Below are 21,432 nucleotides of genomic sequence, written 5' to 3'. Positions count from 1 at the left end.
TCTTTATTTACACTACAGAAAGTTGGCTTGCTCATGGCTGCCTAGGAAACTACATCCTGAATGGTTGAGATGGATGAGAGAGGCTTGATAGGCTCAGGGCTCTAAGCTGTCTTGGCGTAAAGAGGTAAGAAAAAAGTTGGTTTAGAATCACAGTGTGTGGTGGCGGGTCTCTGATTGACCTAGTGGCCACTATCACATTATTGTGTGCTGATGGAAGAGAAGAATACTCATTGGGTGGCACAAAGGACCACAAGATAAGTAGAACTTCACTAATAGTATCAAAGTTTTGATAACATTTAAAGAGGGGAAATGTTTATAAAAGCCTTTAGAAACTGGGGAAATGTCCTCATTTTTTTCAAGAAACTGAAATTAGGGCTGGAGAGGTAGCTCAGTGTTTAAGAACACTGTCTGCTCTTCCAGAGGAACCAGGTTCAATTCCCAGCACCCACATGGCAACTCATAACTGCCTGTAACTCCAGTTTCAGGGGCTCTGACACCTTCACACAGACATACATGCAGGCAAAACATGAATGTATATGAAATAAAAATAAATAAATTACTTTAAAAAATAAAAAAAGAAACTAAAATTATAACCTCTATGAATTGAATCTGGAAATTAGCATTCTAATTGATTAATAAAAAAGATAATGATAGAAATTTGATAACTAGCTCTAGTCAAAATGGTTAGGGGGTTCTTGAGACACATGTCTGTTCCTAAGAATTAAGAATAATTTCTCAGAAATCTATCCAATTGATTATATTGAGATGTATTAAGATTTAAATAGCTATTAAAATGGTATAAATAATAACTAGGAAAAGAACAAGAAATGTAGGCCATGAATGTTAAAGGTATTTGAACATTTTTTTTCATTTAGTGTATTATTTAAACTAATTTTGGTGGCCCAACCTTAAGTTGTAGTTTTCTGACCATTTTCCCTGGACAACATGAGCTCCATGGAATGTTACACCTTCCTCTCCATCAGTTGTTACTTTTGGTCGCCCAACCTGAGTCTGGTTGGCCAACAATGCGATCTGTGTAGATAAAGGATCTGTGGGTCTCAGATTACCAGATGTCCATGCTCTCCATTATAGTGGCTCTTAGGGTAGCTGGTGCTCTGGGCACCTGGTTGTGGAAATACTGGGGGGTTAGGTGGAGATGAGTGTCCTCTAGAGTCTGGAAACCATGAAAAACTTAATGAGTATCTGGCCTCCTCCAGGAAACTAGAGACTCATAATTGAAGATGGAAGAACAAAATTTGGGAATGCATGGAGCAAAGGGAGCTTCAGGTCACAGTAAGGGTGTTACACTCAAGACTACCAAAGAGCAGATCTTTGTAAATCCCATGGGTAATGCCAGTAGCCTTCTGGAGATCAAATCGTATTGTTCCTGGAGATTTTAGAGTCAGGTATGAGACGGGTTGGTTATATGCTATCATAGTTTTGAATAGGGATTGCTTCTCCTAGGGCATCAAAAAGTATTTGAACACTTGGTTCCCTGTGGATGGTGTTCTTTGGGAGAGGTGTAGGTAGTGTAGCCTTGCTGGAATAAATACATCCCTGGGGGCTGAATTTGAATATTTAAAGTCTCAAACACTTCCTCCTCTCTCTCTGTTTTATGCTTGTATTGAAGAAGTGGGCATTTAGCTTCCTGTTCATTCCACCGTACCTGACACTTGCTGCCATTCCTTCCTACCATGATGGATTCTCATCACTCTAGAGTCCTAAGCCAAAATAATTTCCTTCTCCTCCTTATGTAAGTTGCCTTTGTCATGGTATTTTATCACAGTAAGAGAAAAGTAACTAGTGTATGTTCTGATCTTTGGAGAGGAGCTATTGGCTCTGCAAGGTCATTGATGATGCTACTATCACTAGGCTGCAACAGTGATGGAAATTGAAGCTTTCAAGGAGAGGTTGCTGTTCATAAAGAAGAACCATGAGGAGGAATTTAAAGGCTTATGATACAAGACTGCCAACCTTGGTTGACTATGGAATTAGATGTCCCTAAACATCAGTAACTCAGCAAAATGATGGTGGACCTTTGGGCCAATATGATGAATTAGCTCAGGAATGGGAGATAGAAAAGTACTTGTCCCAGCATATTGAGGAGAGCATGATGGTGGTTACTTTATACTCCCCAGAGATTGTAGCTGCTTCCATGACTATGGATCTTAGATAATGCCTATGGAGCCAAGAGGCAGAGCTTAGTGCTTGGAGATTAATTTTACTTCAGTGAGATTTTAAAACACAGCTTGGTATGTTTTACATATGGAGCTATTCAACAAATTTTGCTACACATTGGTGGAACTCACAAAAACCTAGGCAAGCAGTCATGTGAAACACAGAAATACAAGGCCCCATGGAACATCACAGGCTAACTGAGTGCCAAATACCACTACTACCGACTTATGGAAGATGAGAAAGTCTTAAATACCCACAATGACCTAGACAGTAGCAACATTATGTAAATCTCATGAAAGATCACCACCGTCTGTAGGATCTAGTCATCATGGTGTCTGTAACAAATACCTCCAAAGTTCCTAAGTGCCAGGGTAGCAGAAGTAGGAAACTCAGGAGCAAAGACCAGTAAAAGTTCAGAGGTCATTGAACATTAGAAAAAATAAAAGTAAGCTATTTTCCAAAGTGGTTCAATTGGCAAAAACATGGGTAGAATATAAGAGATGTGAGTTCATATAGGAACCTCAGCATTTTTAAAAATCATGATCTACTTCAAAACATATTGTTCATGCCACAAAGATGGTTTCCAACCATAACTTTTAACTGTCTGTGTCGTTTTGGTAAATAGTATATAGCTTAGAGTTGACTTAACAAATTCTGATGACTTGTAATCAACTGCTAATCTTTGATTAATAAATTAAGGATTCCCCTGAAACTTGTATGATTTTCTGTATAGACACCTTCATTGGGGAGAAATGTCAGAAAGTAGAGTAAGTAGCCAGTCAGCATATATAGACACAGTTATCACTCATTCATTCATTCAACAAATTTATTCACTCAGCCTGTCTTTCAAACTGTTATTGAATGAAAGACAATTTCATTTAATATAGCAAATCACTGATTAGAAATTCTGACATTTCATTTATTCTCCTCTGTATTAAGTCTTGCAGTTCATTATTCACAATCCTTGTGTCCCTGTAGAAGCTGAGACTCACTGTCGAAGATGAATTATATAGAACTGTTCTCTGGACTGTGGTGAATCCCATTCCAAATTGGACCATGGTGCTCACTGGAGCCAACACATCTATCTCCTTGATGTTTCTTGCTTCACACTTATCTCTTCTCCTATCACTTTTATTTTACATTTGTTTCTTAGATGTCTATGTTTATTTCTCAATGTATTAGTTGTGTATATTATGCTGTACACTCCTAGGACTCATGGCTCCAACCAGTAAGTATGTAGCTAGGATGATATACAACAAATAACTAAAGAAAAATGTTTATTATTCTAAAGGTTTTTCTAAACATTACAGTTTTATCTGGGTTTGGTGACACATATCTGTAGTTCTAAGTGTAAGGGAGGCTGAAATGGGGCATTCAAAGCTGTCCTGAACAGTGAGTATGAGATGAGTCTTGGCTATATGATGAGACCCTGTCTCAAACAATAATAATATTAGAAAATGTACCTATAAAATTTTGTAAGTAGACCCCAAATATATCATGAACTGAAAACAGGGACAGAATAAAATGTAATGAGGGAAACTAGGCATTGGATTGACATTGGAGCAAACCTCCTTCATATCCATTCTGGTTCTAAGAATTTAAGTTAAGACCTGTCTAGTAGTTCCAATACAAATCCTAGTAGAAATGTGGGAGGTAAATCCTGCGTATCTAAAGCCTAAAGATGGAAAATTGCTTCTTTTAAGTTTATGGCAATCCAGATAACACTGCATGGGCTTATCATGGGACAGAATAGTTCTTTTATTCCAAATGCATCATTTTTTTGATCACTCTTATTTCATTAATAGGGGAAAAAGCTGTTTAATCTCACAAGAAATACCTGGGTCAGTGATCTGTAACATGAAAGCCTATAGTTATGTGTTAAAAGGGCAAAACATCACAAATAACCATCCAAGACATGCCAAACCATTGACCCATAGCCACAAGTATACCATAGTCATTCAGTGCACAACATCAGAAAATCCCAAACTTATGGAAATGGGAAATTTCCTTGTTATTTTATTTTGTACCTTGATAGTGTGGTCCCCAATATGTACTCTGTTGATAACAATACTGCTTCAATGTCAAAAGGCAAGTTTGTTATCATGTTATTCATGTGACAGTTTAGGCATCCAAATAAATGGTAAGGAATGAAGAATACATTGTCTCCATGCTGGAAGAAAGGAAGCCACATTTTAAAGGGTTAGTAAGTTCCCGACTTCACACATACTGATGTATATCATTCGCCTTTGTATTTTACGTCTATTTTTTTCATTTTTATTCTAACTTGGAAAAGCATCTTTTATTTCCTTTTGCTTCTTAGTCTGCTTCTGATTGTTCTGCTAGAACAGCATGATCAAAAACAACTTGGGGAGTAAGGGTTTCTTTGGCTTGTGTGTCCCTACCACAGTCTGTCATGAAGGGAATCAGGGCAGGAACTTGGAAGCAGGAACTCAAGCAGAAGCCATGGAGGAGTACTGCTTACTGGCTAGTCCTCATGGTTGGCTCACTTTTGCTTTCTTAAACACCTCATGACCACTTGCCCAGGGGAGACATCATCCAAAGTGGGCTGTGCCCTCCACATCAGTAATTAATCAAGAAAATGCCCCATGGACTTGTCTACCAACCAATCGTATGGAGGCATTTTCACAGCTCCAGTTCTGTCTTCCCAGATGACCCTAGCTTGTGTCAAGGTCATCAACTAACCAGTTAGAGTCTCTCTCTGTGGCCCAGGGAGACCTGCAACCTGAGATCTTTTACCCCAGTCTCATGTTCAGCCAGCTATTCATCATTCCTGTTTTCATCTATGCTCAGTGGTACATCCCCATAATTTCAAGTACTTATGAGGCAAAGGCAGGGATTGATTTGAATGCAGGAGACCTTGACAAGTTTGGTGATGTTGCAGGAACTGTTTCTCTCACACGAATGTTTCCTTTTCATGATATACCATTGGGTTATAAACTGGGTTTTGATACACTCAGGTTCCATCTCACTGTGAGAAGTCTTTACCTTCTCTCTCTCATTTCCTTTTCCTTTCAGAGCTCAATTATCTGCTTTGTGGCTAAATGCCATGGTGAAAGTTCTCATGAAATCTAAACAAAAGGAGAAAAACAGATACATGCTTATTGAACTTAAAAAAGATCTTTTCCTGATGTTTTTCTTTTCATTTTGGCTTAGAGTCTTAGCTTTTGACTAAATACATTTATTTTCTAACAAAGTCTCAAAAATCACTTTCTGGGATGGGCTACAGAGAACAATTCAGGGGGTCTAGGTACTGCCACAATCTGCCTTAGTTTTCTAATTTGGTAAAATAAGCTCTGTATACAACCCTTTGTAAAAGTTAGCAAGATGGCCCAGGCTGCTTTTGGAAGACCTTATCTAACTAGTCTCCATTTTATAACAAGCATGGTGAGCACCAACGTGTGTAGACCCCTGTGCTGAGACAGAGGTCACCAAGGGGAAGAAGGATGTGTGTCTTAATCCAGGTTTGTACACTCTGTAGTTTGCAAAAAGCAAAGCCAGGAACACCAAAGGGAAGCGGTGGCAGTATGCTCTGTGCAGTAGGCCAGACTCTGGGCGAGACACCAGGACCTTCATTCTAGGGAACACTACTAAAGCCGTTTCTCCCAGGCAGTTGTAGAAAGGCACTGAATAGTTAGGCTCATCAGGTTCTGGGCTCATGAAGGCTCCTCTAGGAATATCAAGTTACTCAAAATAATGTGTTTCCCGCTGTTAACAAGCTTGCTACATGGCAAAACTCTTAGTGTAGACGTTTGTTAAATTAATTGTATTTTATTCCAGCCTATGTGGACTCATTAAGGTGACATTTATTAGTGATTTCAGATACTAATGTTACTTACCCATTTCTACCACAGTAGTGTAACGTATGTAAGGCTTCTGGTGGCCGTCTCCTAGGGGGCTGTTTTGACTAACATAGATTGTGACCACTATAGACACATAGGTAGAAGCCCCATGACATCACCAACAGGGAAGAATACAGATGATGTAAGAGGAAGATTTAGAGTGGGGAAATTACCATGGAATTAAAATTTTTTAGAGTGTATTTATTCATTTATTTTAGGTATATGTGTGCTTCACCTTCCTGTATGTCTGTGCACAATTTATGTCAAGTGTCCATGGACTCCAGAAGAGGGAGTCGTGTCCCCCTGGAACTGGAGTTACATAGAGTTGTTAGCAGCCCCATGGGTCCTGAGATTCAAACCCAGGTCCTACGGAAGAGCAGCAAGTACTCTTAGCTGCTGATCTATCTCCAAGACCCTACCTTGGAACTCTTATTTACTATTTTTTTTCTTTTTAATTCACTATAGAGAGAAGGCCCTTGGTGTTCCTAAGAATTTAATTATAACTGACAGCAGAAACAAGACGATCACTGTCAATTATGTGGGTGACACATTGTCTAACTATTATGGCTGGATGGCTCTACTCTTGGATCAAGAGACCTACTCGCTGCAGTTCCAGAGCCCTTGGGTGGACAGGTCTTTGCAGGTAAACCTGTCTACTGGCATTGCTTCCCACACTAAGTGGTTCCTAGCTGCACTTCTGTGAAGGCATGGGCTGTAACTATTATCTGATGCTCACAAAGGAAACTACAGCAGCAGTTTGCTAGATGGTTTGTTTGTTAACTTGAACCCTTTAGTGTTTAAATACCATCTTGAATATGAAACTAGTTCTACTAGAAATTTAGTAATTCGGTAAAAAGTAGCCTTTAATCATTTCCTATAATTTATTTTCTCTCCTCCGTCTCTCCCTCCCTCCTTTCTTTCATTCTTTCCTTTCTTCCTACCATTCTCTCTCTCGCTCTCTCCTCTCTTCTCTCTCTTCTTCTTCTTCTTTTCTTCTTCTCCTCCTCCTCCTTCTTCTTCTTTCTCTCTCTCCTCTCCTCTCCTCCTCCTCCTCCTCCTCTTCTTCTTCTTCTCTTTCTGTCTCTCTGTCTCTCTCTGTCTCTCTCTCTGTCTCTCTCTGTCTCTGTCTCTCTCTGTCTCTGTCTCTGTCTCTCTCTGTCTCTGTCTCTCTGTCTCTCTCTCTGTGTCTCTGTCTCTCTCTGTCTCTCTCTCTGTCTCTGTCTGTCTGTCTGTCTGTCTGTCTGTCTGTCTGTCTGTCTCTCTCTCTCTCTCTCTCTCTCTCTCTCTCTCTCTCTCTCTCTCTCTCTCTCTCTCTCTCTCTCTCCCTCCCTCTCTCTCTCTCTCTCTCTCTTAAAATATAAGCTACAACCTAACTTACCCCTGTTAGAATGGTTAGAAGCCAGAGAAAATTTCTTTACTGGTCAATCACATGTTTCATACTGCCACCTTGTGGCTCAAGGTGAATTTACAAAGAGATCTGTCTTCATGCTCCTCCAGGCAGGCCTCAGTAGAATGAATCAAATTGTTAGGGGTAATGGCTAGATAGAAAGTGAGCACACTTTTCAAGATGATAACGACAACAACAACAATAATAAGACATAAAATTTAAAATGGAAATGGTAATTCAACGTGTTTCTTCAACCTTAGTCCCCTTTCTCATGATTGGTTCTTTCCATTTCATGCACAAGGTCCGTATAGTTGTGGAAGTGTGTTTTAGGGATACAGGAGGCACTTATCTCAGCTGAGCTTCTCACCGTGGCCCTCAGAAAGGATATTGTCCCTCTGCCTCTTTTTGCTGTCCATTGGGTTTACCATAAGAACACTCCAAGGAATTTCCCCCAAAGCTAAGGATGAGGATGTGGCCCGGGAAGGTTTGTGTACCGGCTCAGCACTGTCCTGCCTTGTGATCCGAGCAATTGGTTGCTGCATGCTGGAGAATGGTACGGTGAGATGAACAGTCGCTGGGCTCTCAGGGGTTGACTGGTCCCCAGGTGCCCCAGCGGCGTCAGGCCATCGCTGTTACTCATGCACAGATCCTGACCACCGCTTGCCTCCTCATGTCCTGAGGAAAGCTGGCAAGGAACTATAGACCTGGTCCCTTCTTAGAGCTGTTTGACCGCGAGAAGTCAATTCACTTGTCTGGGTCAGGTTTCCTCCTCTCTTCACTGTGGTTATAAACAAGAAGAACCTCATGGCTTTTTTCAGTCTTCACATTTGATGATGTTGTAGTCTGACTGCGAACTTCTATGAAATAGGTTCAAGTAGGCCCATTTCCCACACAGGAAGTGCGGCTTGCGTTTACCTGTTCTGCGGCTAAATGACTCCTTTTGAGGGGAGGGCTTCTCCTTGTTCATCATTGTGTTTTTCCCTTCTCACTTCAGTACTCGGCAACCTTTGACAGCTTTGCCCCCCAAAATCATCTCCTGCTGCAGCACGAGGACCTACCGCCTTACCCGGACATCATCATCAGATGTGGGAATCTCCTGGGTCAGTCACTTTCATCTCCTCCTTTGCCCAGTCATGACAGAGGCTGTGACTGGTTCTTCAACAGCCAGTTAAGGCAGCTCACCTATCTGGGTAAGGATCCACCCACGGAAGTAGTTTTTGAGGGCATATAGTCAGAAAGCTTTCTTTATTCCTGAACTAAAGCTTTTGGGCTGTGAAATCAATGAGGAATAATGGGGCTGTGCTGTATGTTGTAATTAAATGGGTGAACTCTGAAATCAGATCATATGGGTTTAAATCTCAATCCAAGGACTCAGTAGGAAGTGGGTGGTAGATAAATAGGTACTCTACATCTTAGTCCCTTTATTTGTAAAATAATAATAGGATCTACATCAAACATGCAGTCAAATAAAGGGTGGCATGTAAAATTCTTTATCAAAGTTCTTAATCTATATTAAGTGTTTGTGATATTAATATTTTAATTGATTTTAAGGTAGTATTCTACTTGTAGTAAAATAATTGCAAATTAATACTGCCCTGAGATGGGGCTGGAGGGGTGGCTCCGTAGTTAAAAGTACTTGATGCTCCTACAAAGGACCTGAGTTTGCTTCCCAGGACATCTGCCAGTAACTCCAGCTCCAAGAGATCTAGGGGGAATCTAGTGTTTGCAGGCATGAGACACGTGTTCACAAACTCATACTCAGATACACATGCATATACATAATTTTAAAAGGCTGTTCGGAGAGTCCATTTCACTCTAGTCAGAATGGCTATCATCAAGACAACAACAACAAACGCTGACAAGAATGTATGGAAAGAGGAACTCTTTTTTTTTGAGACAGAGTTTCTCTGTGTAGCTTTTAGATCCTGTCCTGGAACTCACTTTGTAGACCAGTCTGGCCTTGAGCTCACAGAGATTAATCTGTCTCTGCATGTGCCACCACCACCCTGTGGGAAGAGGAACACTTATTCACCTCTACCAAGAATGTAAAGCGGTAAAGGCAATATGGAAATCAGTATGAAGGTGTCTCTAAAAACTAAAGACAGAATTACTACATGAACAAGGTATACACATGGAAGATTCTCAATCAATATATCAAAGACTGCTGCTCACCAGTGTTTATTGATGCACCATTCACAATAGCTAGGAAATAGAATCAGCCTTGCTTTCCATCAACAGAGGAATGTAAGAAGAAAATTAATACATATATACCATGCATTTTTTATCTGAGAAGAATTCAGTTATGACATTCAGAGGAAGATGTATAGGAACTAGATCATGCTAGAACCAATTAGCCAGGTTCAGAAAGACAAATATCTTGTTTTCTCTCATGTGTGAAATCTAGATGTGCGTGTGTGTGTGTGTGTGTGTGTGTGTGTGTGTGTGTGTGTGTGACATGGGAGGAGAAAAGAGGGCTATGAGACAGGAGGGCATGTTCTGAATGGAAGGGAGGTAGGAACAAGAGAGTGTCATGGCTTATGTATAATCATGAAAGTTGAAGAGGTGGTAACTGTGGGGGGAGGGGACAGGAAGAGGGACAGAAGTGGGAAGTGAAGAGGAACAGAGTCCAATGATGCATATGTATGGAAAGCCACAATAAATCCCACTTCTTTGCATGCTGATCAAAACATCAAAAAGAAAGAAAGAAAGAAAGAAAGAAAGAAAGAAAGAAAGAAAGAAAGAAAGAAAGAAAGAAAGAAAGAAAGAAAAGAAAACAACCAATAACTAACTTTACCCTATGAAAGTGATAGCCGGCTGATTGCAGTGGGAACAGCAGAGACTATTTGCCAATGCTGACACAAGTGAGCATGCGCGTGGCATTTGAGAAGAGAAACTTTGGAGAGCTGCTGAGGTTAAGGGGACTAGATGGCATGAGCTAAGGATCCCTGGGCTGGAGGACTGGAGGATAGGCTGAGTCTGTCCAGGATCAGGGTTAGAGGAGGAAGAAGGACCCTGACAACCCCCGTCTTTGCAGTCTGCGGGCAGAAGGAGTTCCTAACCTTCTTCTGTGTGTGTTTCATAGCACCCCGGTGTTAGACACAGGGCTGTCCATTTTTGACCTCCTGAAGTCTATCTGGTTTTGTTCCTCTGCTCCAGTGTCCTCATGGGTCTCTGAGAATCCTGGTGTCCACTTGTACCAGCCTCGCCAGCTCACTAATATGATCTAATCAATGGTAGTCGTCCTATAGATGACCATTTCCATAGAAGACATGCCATTAGTTCAATCCTCACTTTCATTTAATTGTTTAGCTTTTGTGACCTTTTAGGGTTTAGTGGCTACACCACATTTTTGTGGTGGTATGCAAGAAAGAGTATCTGATAAAATGGGTTTCTGCAATGATGGCTCTGTTATAAATTGTTCTTAATAGATTCTGACAAATTCAGGGAGCCTGATCAACACAGCAAGTCTCAGCCCTGCCACAAGCCAGACTTGGCCCTAAGGATAGTAAATAGTAGGCAGTTGCCCTGGGTCACTTGTCTATCCCACTTGCACATAACCATATGAAAACCGGGTCTGACCCACACAAAAGCTTTACCACTACTGAATTTTAATGTAGCAACGAAGGGAGAGTTGGTGCTTTCCTGGCATGAAAAGAAAACTTCTTGACAAATGGATTAAAATATATGTTCCTTGCACTGAATTTAACCATTCATATTTCATTTCTAATATGAACTAATCAAATGATAGTCATCGTTTCGATAGAAGACATTTTATTAGGTAGGTAGATTTTACTAATGAATACTTTTTTGTATCGAAATATCCTCATAGTCTTTCCTTTGCCTATGATTTGGAAAAGAAAAAGGAAGCCTTGGAGGGTTGCTTGAATGTGTAATGTACTTAAAGACTCTTGATTTTTGAAGAGGATGATCAATAGGAACTTGTGTGGTCAGTATCACCTCTTTTATACTCTAAGTGACTGGGGCAAATGAGTGACTACAACCACTTACGTTCCCATTTCTGATCTGGAATTGAGGTGTGTGCTGTTTCCCAGTGTTAGCTCCCCACGCAGCTACATTGACAATTGCACATGGACTGTGACTGTGGATATCCTCCGTGTAAAGTTTACAGCTTCTGTAGGAATGAGGTGGATAGACTACCATGCATCCCACAGACCTGTGTGCCTTTCCTCATAGCCTACTAGCAGTGAGGTAATGATCATAGCCAGCACACCAACACAACCCATAGGAAGTACAGTTGGAGATTTGTGTTGCACGTTTGATAAATTAGTTAGATCCTTACTCTCATCCAGTTGCTTGCTTTTGTGACCTTTTAGGATTAGCATTAGAATAATTCACAAATATACAAATCAAGATTTCACCCGTGTATTCTAGGAAGTGAGACATCAGTAGAGCTGCGTGTATAGAAGTCTGGCTTTATTGTCAGGAAACTGCCTGACTTCCTGAGGTGCAGCTTCAGGTCAGTTTTTCTGTGCTTTCACTTAGCAGCCCCTCGGACAACTGGATGGATTTCATTAACTACTTTTTTTGTTATTATTATTATTATTATTATTTTCATACAATATACACTGATTCTTTCCTTTCCCCTCCCTCAACCCCTCCCAGACTCTCCTCTTCTCCCTCCCCACTTAACCGTCTTTCTCAATCCCCCAAAATAACAAAAATAAAAGCAAGCAAATCAAACCCAATAAATAATTAAAACAAAACCAAAAGCACACACAGACACAGACACAGACACACACACACACACACATACACACACACACACACACACACACACACACACACACACACACACACACACAAAACAGGGAATCCATTTTGGTTTGTCAACTACTCCTGGGCATGGGGCCTGCTCTGCAGTGTGGTTGATAAACACAGTGACACTCATGGAGCAAACAGATTTTTTCCTTCCCGGGTGGGTATCAATTGCAAAGAGACTCTTAGTCGGAGGTGAGGCTTTGTATCCAGAGCCCTTTCTCTGTGCTGGAATTTTTGTCTGGATTGAACATTAGCTGCTTCTAAGTGAATGATCTGCTGTGCTGTCTGTTTGCAACCTCACCACACCCCATTGTAGGAAGTTTTTTTTTTTCTTGTCACGATTAGTTATATCTCTTCTACTTGACTTCATCCCATGAGACTTACAGTATTTTTCTAACTTAAGGCCCAAACAAGAATGAAAAAGAACAGAACCCAGGCATTCTAGCTCCTCGCTCTGGGTCCCTCCACTAGAGTGTGCTACCCACTAAATAATCATTGATCACCGACCACAAAGGATGGAGAAGGGGCTTCTAGGCAGGCTGCGGAAGAAAACTTCTCCCTGGTTCCCAGTGACAGAGAAAAATACACCGTGCACACATTTGACCCTTCCATTTCTCCTTTCCAGTGAGGCTAGCTTTGTCTTTGCTCAGCAAACATCTTTATGGAGTGCTGGGTTTCCAGAAAGCTCATGGCCAGTGCTTGGGGCTTAGGGTTTTAATCAGTGGCTGGTTCCTTTTCCTAGGGCATGGTGTTATAATTGCTTCATGCCTCAATACCTTCACTTCTACAGGGAGGTTAAGAATATTTACTTGTCTCTTGGAAATGTGATACACAGCATTCAAATACATTAAAGCTTGCTTAGCATAACCTGCTAATCTGGGGAAAACTTTCCCAATGGACTCTTCCTCTTCTCTCTCCATTAATGCAGTGTCTTCATTTCAGCGTTCTCACTACAATTCCTCTTCTTTGCATGTTCGTGTGTGTGCAGGTGCACACGTCCACGGGTACACATGTGTACATGTATGTGGAGGCCAGAGGCTAACTGGAGATGTCAATCTTCAGGGGCCATCCACCATGTCTTCCGAGACAGGGGTTCTCAGTGGCCAGGAACATCATCACAATTAGGTTAGTTTGGCTGGCCAGTGAGGCTCAGGGGTCCAGTTTACCTGGCTCTACCTCCCCAGTTCTGAGATTACAAGTGTGCATTCCTCCTGTTCTCGTCATTTTTCCCCCATGGGTTCTAGAGACCAAATCCAGGTCCTCAGGCTTGCAGGTCAAATACTTGACCAACTGAGACATCCCTAGGCTCTTAACATTTTTTTTTTTGAACTGGATTTTGCATTACTTGAAGTCCATGATCATATGATATACCTGGCATGTTGCTGTGAACAGGGATTTAAACAAGTGTTATACGCTCACTTAAATATATCTTTTGAGGAGATTGGTTCAGGTTGCCTTTCCAAAGCCACTGGAAATATTGCCCAGGAGACTTGTGCTGCTGAAGTACAGGTTAGGACCCAGAGGAAGAAGTATTTGAGGTGGTGATCAAGAAGATATGGCAGGCCCCGGCTGTGACTTCCAAGTTATGCTTGGGAACACGTGTAACCGTAAAACGAGTGTTCTCTCCTGCTTGCAAGTGAGGAGTCAAAATCAGCACGCCGACTTCTCCCCTCACACAGTTTGACTGACAGCTCGTGTCTCTGCCTTCCCAAGCTACTTCCTTACTACTTCCTGGCTGCTGTCTTCCCCCCCACCCCCAGGAATGTTTCAGTTCATGGTGAACTATTTTTATTTTTTAGTTACATTAACGCTATGAAATAATTAGTCAGCTAATTAATCTGGTTTACAAGCTTTGTAGGATTCTTCAGCTGTCAGTCAGGCCCAGGCCTGAGGCCTCCATCTAGTCTCATCTCTCTTGCCCATGTGATTCTCGTTGCCATGGCTACTGGCTACATCTGCTGACACCCCACTCTCTATTTATTGCTTAATTAAGAATTTCACGCTCAGCCCTTATCTGCCTCTAAGAACAAGTGCACACTGTTAAGAAATTCCAAATTTAGGCCCAGACACAAGGAAAGCCTTTCTTATGGACTTGGCTGTGTGGAGCCTCTCTAAGGATCCTCTCAGCATCCCAGCCGCCACCCTTCAATCAAAAATCATTAAATGGGGCAGAGATAATGAGCATGTAGCATATCAAAAGAAGGATGTTTGCTTGGTCCAAAGGAGGGAAAGCTGCTAGGCCCCATGCTCAGCTCCACTTCAAAGGGAGATGAGACCCCTCATCACTGGGGCCTGATAAAGCCTCATTTGTTCTGGGCTTGACTTATGCAGAAGGTCTCCTATGTCGGACCATCTCACAGACTGGGTTTCCCCCACTTCTTGCCTCCACCTCTACGGGACCCCTCCCTGGCTTTCCGCATGCTCGTGTGTCAGCACTTAGGCAGCTGGGTCCCCCAACGCATCAGGCCAAGCGTGTAATCACTGACTCCCCACTCACAATGGCCACTTGTAGGGGGGTGGCCAGGAGGAGGTCTTCATCACAATAGGAACACAATTATTGCAGCTGCTAGGGAGGGCTATGCTTCTTCCTGTAGCAATATAATAGGACTTGCCCAAACCAGGAGGTGAAGGCTGGCGGGAGGTGGTGAGGGGCTGAGAGGAGTGGAGAAAACAACCTTGACTGGATTATTCATATTCTGACTCTTGGAAGCCCGATGTGGAGCCAGTGGGGTTCCAGCAGCTGCTCCTCCGCAGACTCTTCTAATAATTGTACATTCTGTCAAGGGTCAACTTACTTTTGACCCTGTCCTTTTATATTGGTAAAAGGCTCTTTAGGGCAAACTGTTGGGTTGTGGCAGGGTGCATTAAATACTCACAGCCCCCACCCCTTGCTTTATCCCCCTCCCCGCCCGCCCAGCAGCCTGTGATAAATTCATATCAGATGCTTCGCCATTCACAGTTGTCCTCCTGAATTCACACAGCCTCCGAGCAGAGCAGAGACTGCTACTGCACTGGGACATTGTGTGAGGCAGCAGCTGAAGGTACACCTGCAAGGCTCAGAGGCTCCTATGTCACCACGTTCTGACTGGACAGAAAACAAAACCCAAATATGTCTTGGCAGACTAGCTAATGTATGTGTTCAAATGTTCCCTTCACCAAGATAAAGGCTGGCTATGTGTTGAGGATCTGGGGGTCGTAGTGTGTGAAAACAAGCATGGTATGGTTAGAAAGACAGCTGGATTTTTTTTGTGTGTGTGTGCTGAGTTTCTTTGGAGAACTCGTCACACTACAGAGATGCACCAGCAATCTTGCTGCCAACTTGTAAGATCCTGAAAATAGCGACTCTTCAGTTTGAGGCTAGGTTCACGACTATAATGGCCTTGTAGCTCTCCTATTCTCAAAGCAGTCAGGACACTTCTGTGGGTCTAAAGATGCCATGCACTTCCTGGCAAAGGGATCCTGTGAGAATATAAGAAGACAGGATTGAACTGCTCTCCAGAGCTCTTGGGAACATCCGTAGGAAGGGCAGAATCATAATCTTTCACAATGCCGTCGCCCTCCCCATGCCGAAGGCCTCTAAGGCAATCTATAGCATTCTAGTTAATAAATTAATTTACATTCTTATAGAAAACTCATTCTCCAAAGATCCCTAAGGACTTTACCACTAATGTAGCTGATTGACTTGGAAATATACTAACCTTTATGGTTAAAAAAAAAAAAAAAATCTAGATCGCGGGGACAGGAGCTTGGGATGGGAAAAGGAATTCTTTGCTTCTTGGTTATAGAAGCTTCTGCTCCAGAAGGAAAAAAACAACAACCCAGAGAGGTAGCAGAGAGAATGAAGGAAGAAAGAGAGGGAAGAGAAGGGAGGGAAGGAGCCAGGGAGAAAGGAAAGGAGAGAGACAACCTTAGGTGAGTTATTGTGGATCTTTCAGGAGTGACAGCGATAGGAAGGATATTCTCAGTCATGCTAAGTGGTGAACCTTAATTGACACGGGTCACAGCTGGGGTGACTTCTGGTCCAGTACAGCTGTCCTGACACTAGGTTCCATGTGTTTTCTTCTCTAGTATCCTGCTTTCTCTTTAAAATTTCAGGTGGAATACTTAGCCTGGTAAACCGGCTCTTCTATCTGTGAGAAAACCGTGTATGTTTTAGCCGACACTATGCTTCTTGAATTTTAGATACGTGACCTCTATCCTTAGACTTTTGTCACACTCATTTCTCTTCTGGTTGGCTGCTCAGCTGCCCCAGCCTCCTGAGACCTAGGGTCACAGGTGGGAGCCCTCACACCATTTTCTCATGCCTTCTGTATTATTTGCTTAATATTTAAAACCAACTCTTACACTGTTGTATTTTTTAAAACACAGCCTTTTCATATGCAATACTATCCCTAAAACCATGGAAATTAATGGGACACTTGTTTCTTTCTAAAATACCTTAAAAGTCAATAGCCATTAAAACAAAACATGTTATGCTACCTAAATCATGGCTATACATGCACTTGGGAATGATAATGTGGCTTGCAAATTTTTGTCTGATTTCTTTTAGTTACTAGTGTGACCCCAGGGGTATTTTCCACCAAAATCTCTTTCCTTAGTTGATAGGAACACCAGTTCCCAAGTACAAACTGCGTTGTTGTTGGTAAGTCCAAGAGAAATTACATACTTATGTAAATAGTGTTTTTAAAAATTTACCTCATGAGTAAACAGAATACTCATTCCCAGATTGCTCTGAAATTCTTGTTTTTTTTTTGTGTGTGTATGTGCAGGAGGGACCAAGATATTGCAAATGCCTCCACACAAATATGGTACACACTGTTCTGAGTCAGACTCATAATTGTTATTGTTCTCTACATTAATTAAGAAGGTTTAATGAGCTAGCTCTCAGGACTATGATTAATGCAGACATATCTGTCAGTCTTGATTAAGTTATCTTAAAAAATAATAGCGGCTGCCTATGAGTGAATATTACTGGGGGTAGGAGAAGGCTCGAACATAGAATTTGCCTCTATTTCCATAAGGACCTTTAAGGGATCATGTGTTGTGAGGGTAAAAATGACTTCCATAGCTTCTTAGTGATGCTGAAATCAGGCAAGAGTATGTATCATCCTGTGACTCAAGCTGCCTTGGTTCTCACTGGCAAGTGTTTCCTGCAGTTAAGTCAGAAGACATCAACTTCTGGGACATGAAGTCAAGTTCAGAGCTCAGGGAAGGAACTTCAAGCATATCCTAAGAGAAGAGATGGATACAGCAGGCATGAAAGCTAGAATGGAAACACAGAGAGAAGTCCAAATACAAAAACTGTCTTAGGAAGCCAGCCCTGGAGGGCACTGGCACACTTTTCATTTTAAAACAGATAAGTACTTACTTTTCCTTCCAAAACTTCAAAAGTGCCCTAGGCTTGCTTAAGGGCAGAGTAGGGGGTACTTATTTTTTCCCTTCTTTAGGACTCTAGACAGGACAACCTTTACCAGGCACAGGATCTTAACTTATTGGGCATGTACCTCCTGATTAACTGTATAACTGTCTTCGTTTTCTCTTCCCAGGAGCCATTTTCTTAAAAAAAAAATGCCTCTCTCTCTCTTAGATGTCTGTTTATAGCAGGCTTACATCATATAGCATTTACCAAAATAGCTTGGCACTCAGCGACCCGAACACTGTTTTTGAGGACTACTTCCTACAATCTGGGAAGGATCAACAATGGGGCTCCACTTATAAACAAAAATGATTAGCCACCCTCATATTTCAAATACAAAATTGGAAATCACAACCTCAGAGAAAACATATGCATAACATCACAGCTTGGACAAAGCCTTTAAACTCTTCCCAAGTCAATACCTATACTATTGAGTGATTTTCATCCCTCCTTCTCTTTATTCAAATTGGAAATGGCATTTCACATTTACAGTCTTTAGGAGTGAAAACACCTAGTAAAATTAAGCAGATCTCTTGAGTTGTGTAATACTATTATTACTCCTCTTGATGAGATACAGCGGCACTAGTGAAAGCAATTTCTGGAGCCTTGGTAACGTCAGCCAAGAACTATAAGGATGGCATGATAGTGGTATCAACAACAGCTAATATTTGCTTCCTGTGTGCCATGTATTGTGTTAGCTCACATTTCTTCACCCAGTGACCCTACCCAACAGGGTAAGTCTCTTCCCTCCGGCTAGTTTCCTGGTGATGTGAATGAGGGTCAGAAATGGTGACTAACTGGTCAATTGTTTCCATGTAGAAACAGGAAGGGCCATGATTCAGATCTCTGCTGTTGGGGTCCATTACCCATCATCCTCTATTGCCTCTTCGGACTTAGAAATGTTTGAGGATGTTTTGTCATCTGACCCATATATGTACACTCAGAGCCAGCTAGCTCCAGACAGTCATTCATGCACAATGGAAGTTTGGGAAGCCAGACTCCTGTGATTTTGTCCTATTTATAGCTTTCCTCTGTCTTCTCTGATCTTCTGAATCTGCCTCACATGTAATAAAGTGGAAAATAGGTTCTCAGTATACTTTTAGTTTTGCAGTGTTTGTTTGGTTTTGGAATTATACTGGATACACTGGAAGGAGATGTGTAGAGGGGGACACACTGGAGGTGGGTGTGTAGAGGGAGTCACATTGGAGGGGGATGTGTAGAGGGGGTCACACTGGAGGTGGGTGTGTAGAGGGGGTCACACTGGAGGGGGATGTATAGAGGGGATCACACTGGAGGTAGGTGTGTAGAGGGAGTCACACTGGAAGGGTGTGTGTAGAGGGGGTCACACTGGAGTGGGATGTGTAGAGAGGGTCACACTGGAGGGGGATGTGTAGAGGGGGTCACACTGGAGAGGGACATGTCATGACTGAACAGCATCAGCAACTGCTCAGTCTAGGCACCATCTCTAAAGTACAGTGGAATCAACTGCTAACAGGCTAGAACATGGAGCTAGAAAGTCTTGGCCTACTAAGAATGGTACCTGGATGGAGTTGTAGGAAAAGAAGGGACAAACCAAGGACTTGGGAGTTGTGTTAAAGGTACATTCTTCAGCCCCCAAACTAATCATCCTGTGGTAACCCCACTGAGTCGATATGAGTGGTAGCCTTTTTCATTCAAGGTCCTTGGGATTCATGAATTGCTTTTTCTCTTTAAATGTTTTTGATCTATCTAATGCAGAGAGTAATCACTATTTTTTGTTCCTCCAAATATATCTCTTATGCTATTGTTCTTTATGTTTTGAGGGGTTAATATTGTAAAGCATCTGTAAAGCTTTATGAATGTCTTCTGATACATACCGATTCCTACTGCCTCATCTCTAGCTGTATTGGAGGAAGCAGACAATGTATGCACTGACCACATGTGGACAAGCTTACTGAAGTCTATGCTATTTGGAAACCATGAATAAGAATGAATATGAACTTTCATAACAACTTTATATCTCATTTCTCTTTTCAGATGTTTCCTGGGATATTTTCTAGTTTGTCTTTCCTAGAGATTGACTAGGTGATGCTATTTAATGCCAACTCTTACAGAAAGACTCTCTGTCTTGGCCATTATTTTCATGTTTCCTAATGATATTTTGTCAATATTTCCTTTTATTCCAGTGAAAACTAACATTATCATTATTACCATTACTACTATGATGATGACTATTCTTTTACATCTGTGGGAGGAAGCAGAATGCCTTTCAATTGTCTAGTCTGAGTAACCAGACTAGAACACTGTGAACTTGGGTTTTGTAAATCAGTCCATGAAAATAAAAAACAAAAACAAAACCCAGAGGTTCCAACATCAGAAAGTACATAAGAAAAATCTCTCTTTTTTGAAGAAAGTATGTCCTCTGGGTAGGAGTGTAATTCAGAGGTACAGTGTCTGTTCAGCAGGCAAGAGACTTTGCTTGGTTCCCTGACACTGTAAAACAAAGCTAAACAACACAAAATTGAGAGACAATGTTAGTTACTGTTACAATCCTGAATTACTAATTACTATGCAATTATTAGTTATTGAACTGAAAACAAACAAGATAGATATAATGGTCTGGAACTAGTAGCCGTTTTTCACATTAGTGAGGCGCAAAACCATGCTAATAGAAGTGAATGTATTAGACCTTAAAGAAAAAGGAAAGGTGAAATTGTTGACTGGTGACTTAATTTTTTAAAGCTATTTTTATTTTGCTTGTAATTAGGTGTATGTGTATGTGCCTGTGCATGGGTTTATGCAGGTGAGTGCAATACTTGCAAAGACCAGAAGAGGGCATTAGACCCCTTGGAGCTAGAGTTACAGGCAACTGCCCAAATGGGTGATGGAAATGGCACTAGGGTCCTCTGGAAGAGCAATTAGTGCTTAACCAATGAACTGTCTCTCATGCCCAGTTAATTAAAAAAGAAAGAAAGAAAAATCGGAGGAGGGGGAGAGAGAGAGAGAGAGAGAGAGAGAGAGAGAGAGAGAGAGAGAGAGAGAGAGAGAGAGAGAGAGAGAGGTACAAAAGAGAGATTGGTGAGTATACAACAAGAATAAAATAATAATTTAAGGAAGGTCTAGAAGTGGTCATAAAAAGGAACACTTTAACCTAGGGAGACAGCTCAGTAGATAAAACACTAGCCATGCAAGCTTAAAAACCCAGTTTAAATCTTCAGAACCATTATAAAAGCCAGCTACATATAACATGTGTGTAATTCTACCCAGGGTTCCTGTGGTAAGATGGGAGGCAGAGACAGAATTCTCCAAAAGCTTGTGGGTAGTTAGCAAATATATGTAGCAGCACCCCAAAAAAGAGTACTGTATCAAACAAGGTACAGATTGAAAACCTATACCCAAGGCCTAATACCCAAAGACCAAAACCTGAGGACCAATACTCAAGGAACAGCTCCCGATGATCAACACCCAAGGACCAATACTCGAGAAACAATTCCTGAGGACCAATATCCAAAGACCAATCAATACCTGAGGACCAACACCCAAAGACCAATACCTGAGGGCCAATACCCAAGGACCAGTATTTGAGAAACAATAACTGAGGACCAATACCCAAGGACCAATACTTGAGGGCAAATACCCAAAAGAACAATACCTGAAGACAAATACCAGAGGTTTTTTTCTTCCTTCCACACAGGTACTATGGTACATGCACTGCTCACCTCATATACACACATACATATACATACATACTTACACACAAAAGGAATATATCAAGAGTGTGTTGCCAGTGTTCCTGGTCTTAGATGTGCTGATATAAAGGAAATACTAAGCCT

At 41.6% G+C, this 21,432-nt stretch overlaps 1 protein-coding gene across 11 annotated transcripts in view; it reads left to right on the top strand.

Moving 5' to 3' along the window:
* Pkhd1 (PKHD1 ciliary IPT domain containing fibrocystin/polyductin) overlaps nt 1–21,432 on the top strand; it is a 483,551-nt gene that overhangs the window by 252,073 nt on the left and 210,046 nt on the right. For all 11 annotated transcript variants that reach the window (XM_076557889.1, XM_076557888.1, XM_076557887.1 and 8 more), the window contains 2 exons: nt 6,504–6,681; nt 8,420–8,615. In XM_076557889.1, coding sequence (XP_076414004.1) covers nt 6,504–6,681; nt 8,420–8,615 — 374 coding nt within the window. The remainder of the gene's footprint in view (nt 1–6,503; nt 6,682–8,419; nt 8,616–21,432) is intronic.

The sequence above is a fragment of the Peromyscus maniculatus genome, chromosome 21 (assembly GCF_049852395.1).
Source record: "Peromyscus maniculatus bairdii isolate BWxNUB_F1_BW_parent chromosome 21, HU_Pman_BW_mat_3.1, whole genome shotgun sequence".
NCBI lineage: Eukaryota > Metazoa > Chordata > Mammalia > Rodentia > Cricetidae > Peromyscus > Peromyscus maniculatus.
The sequence above is the reverse complement of the archived record's forward strand: the minus strand, read 5'-3'. Positions and strand labels throughout refer to the sequence as shown.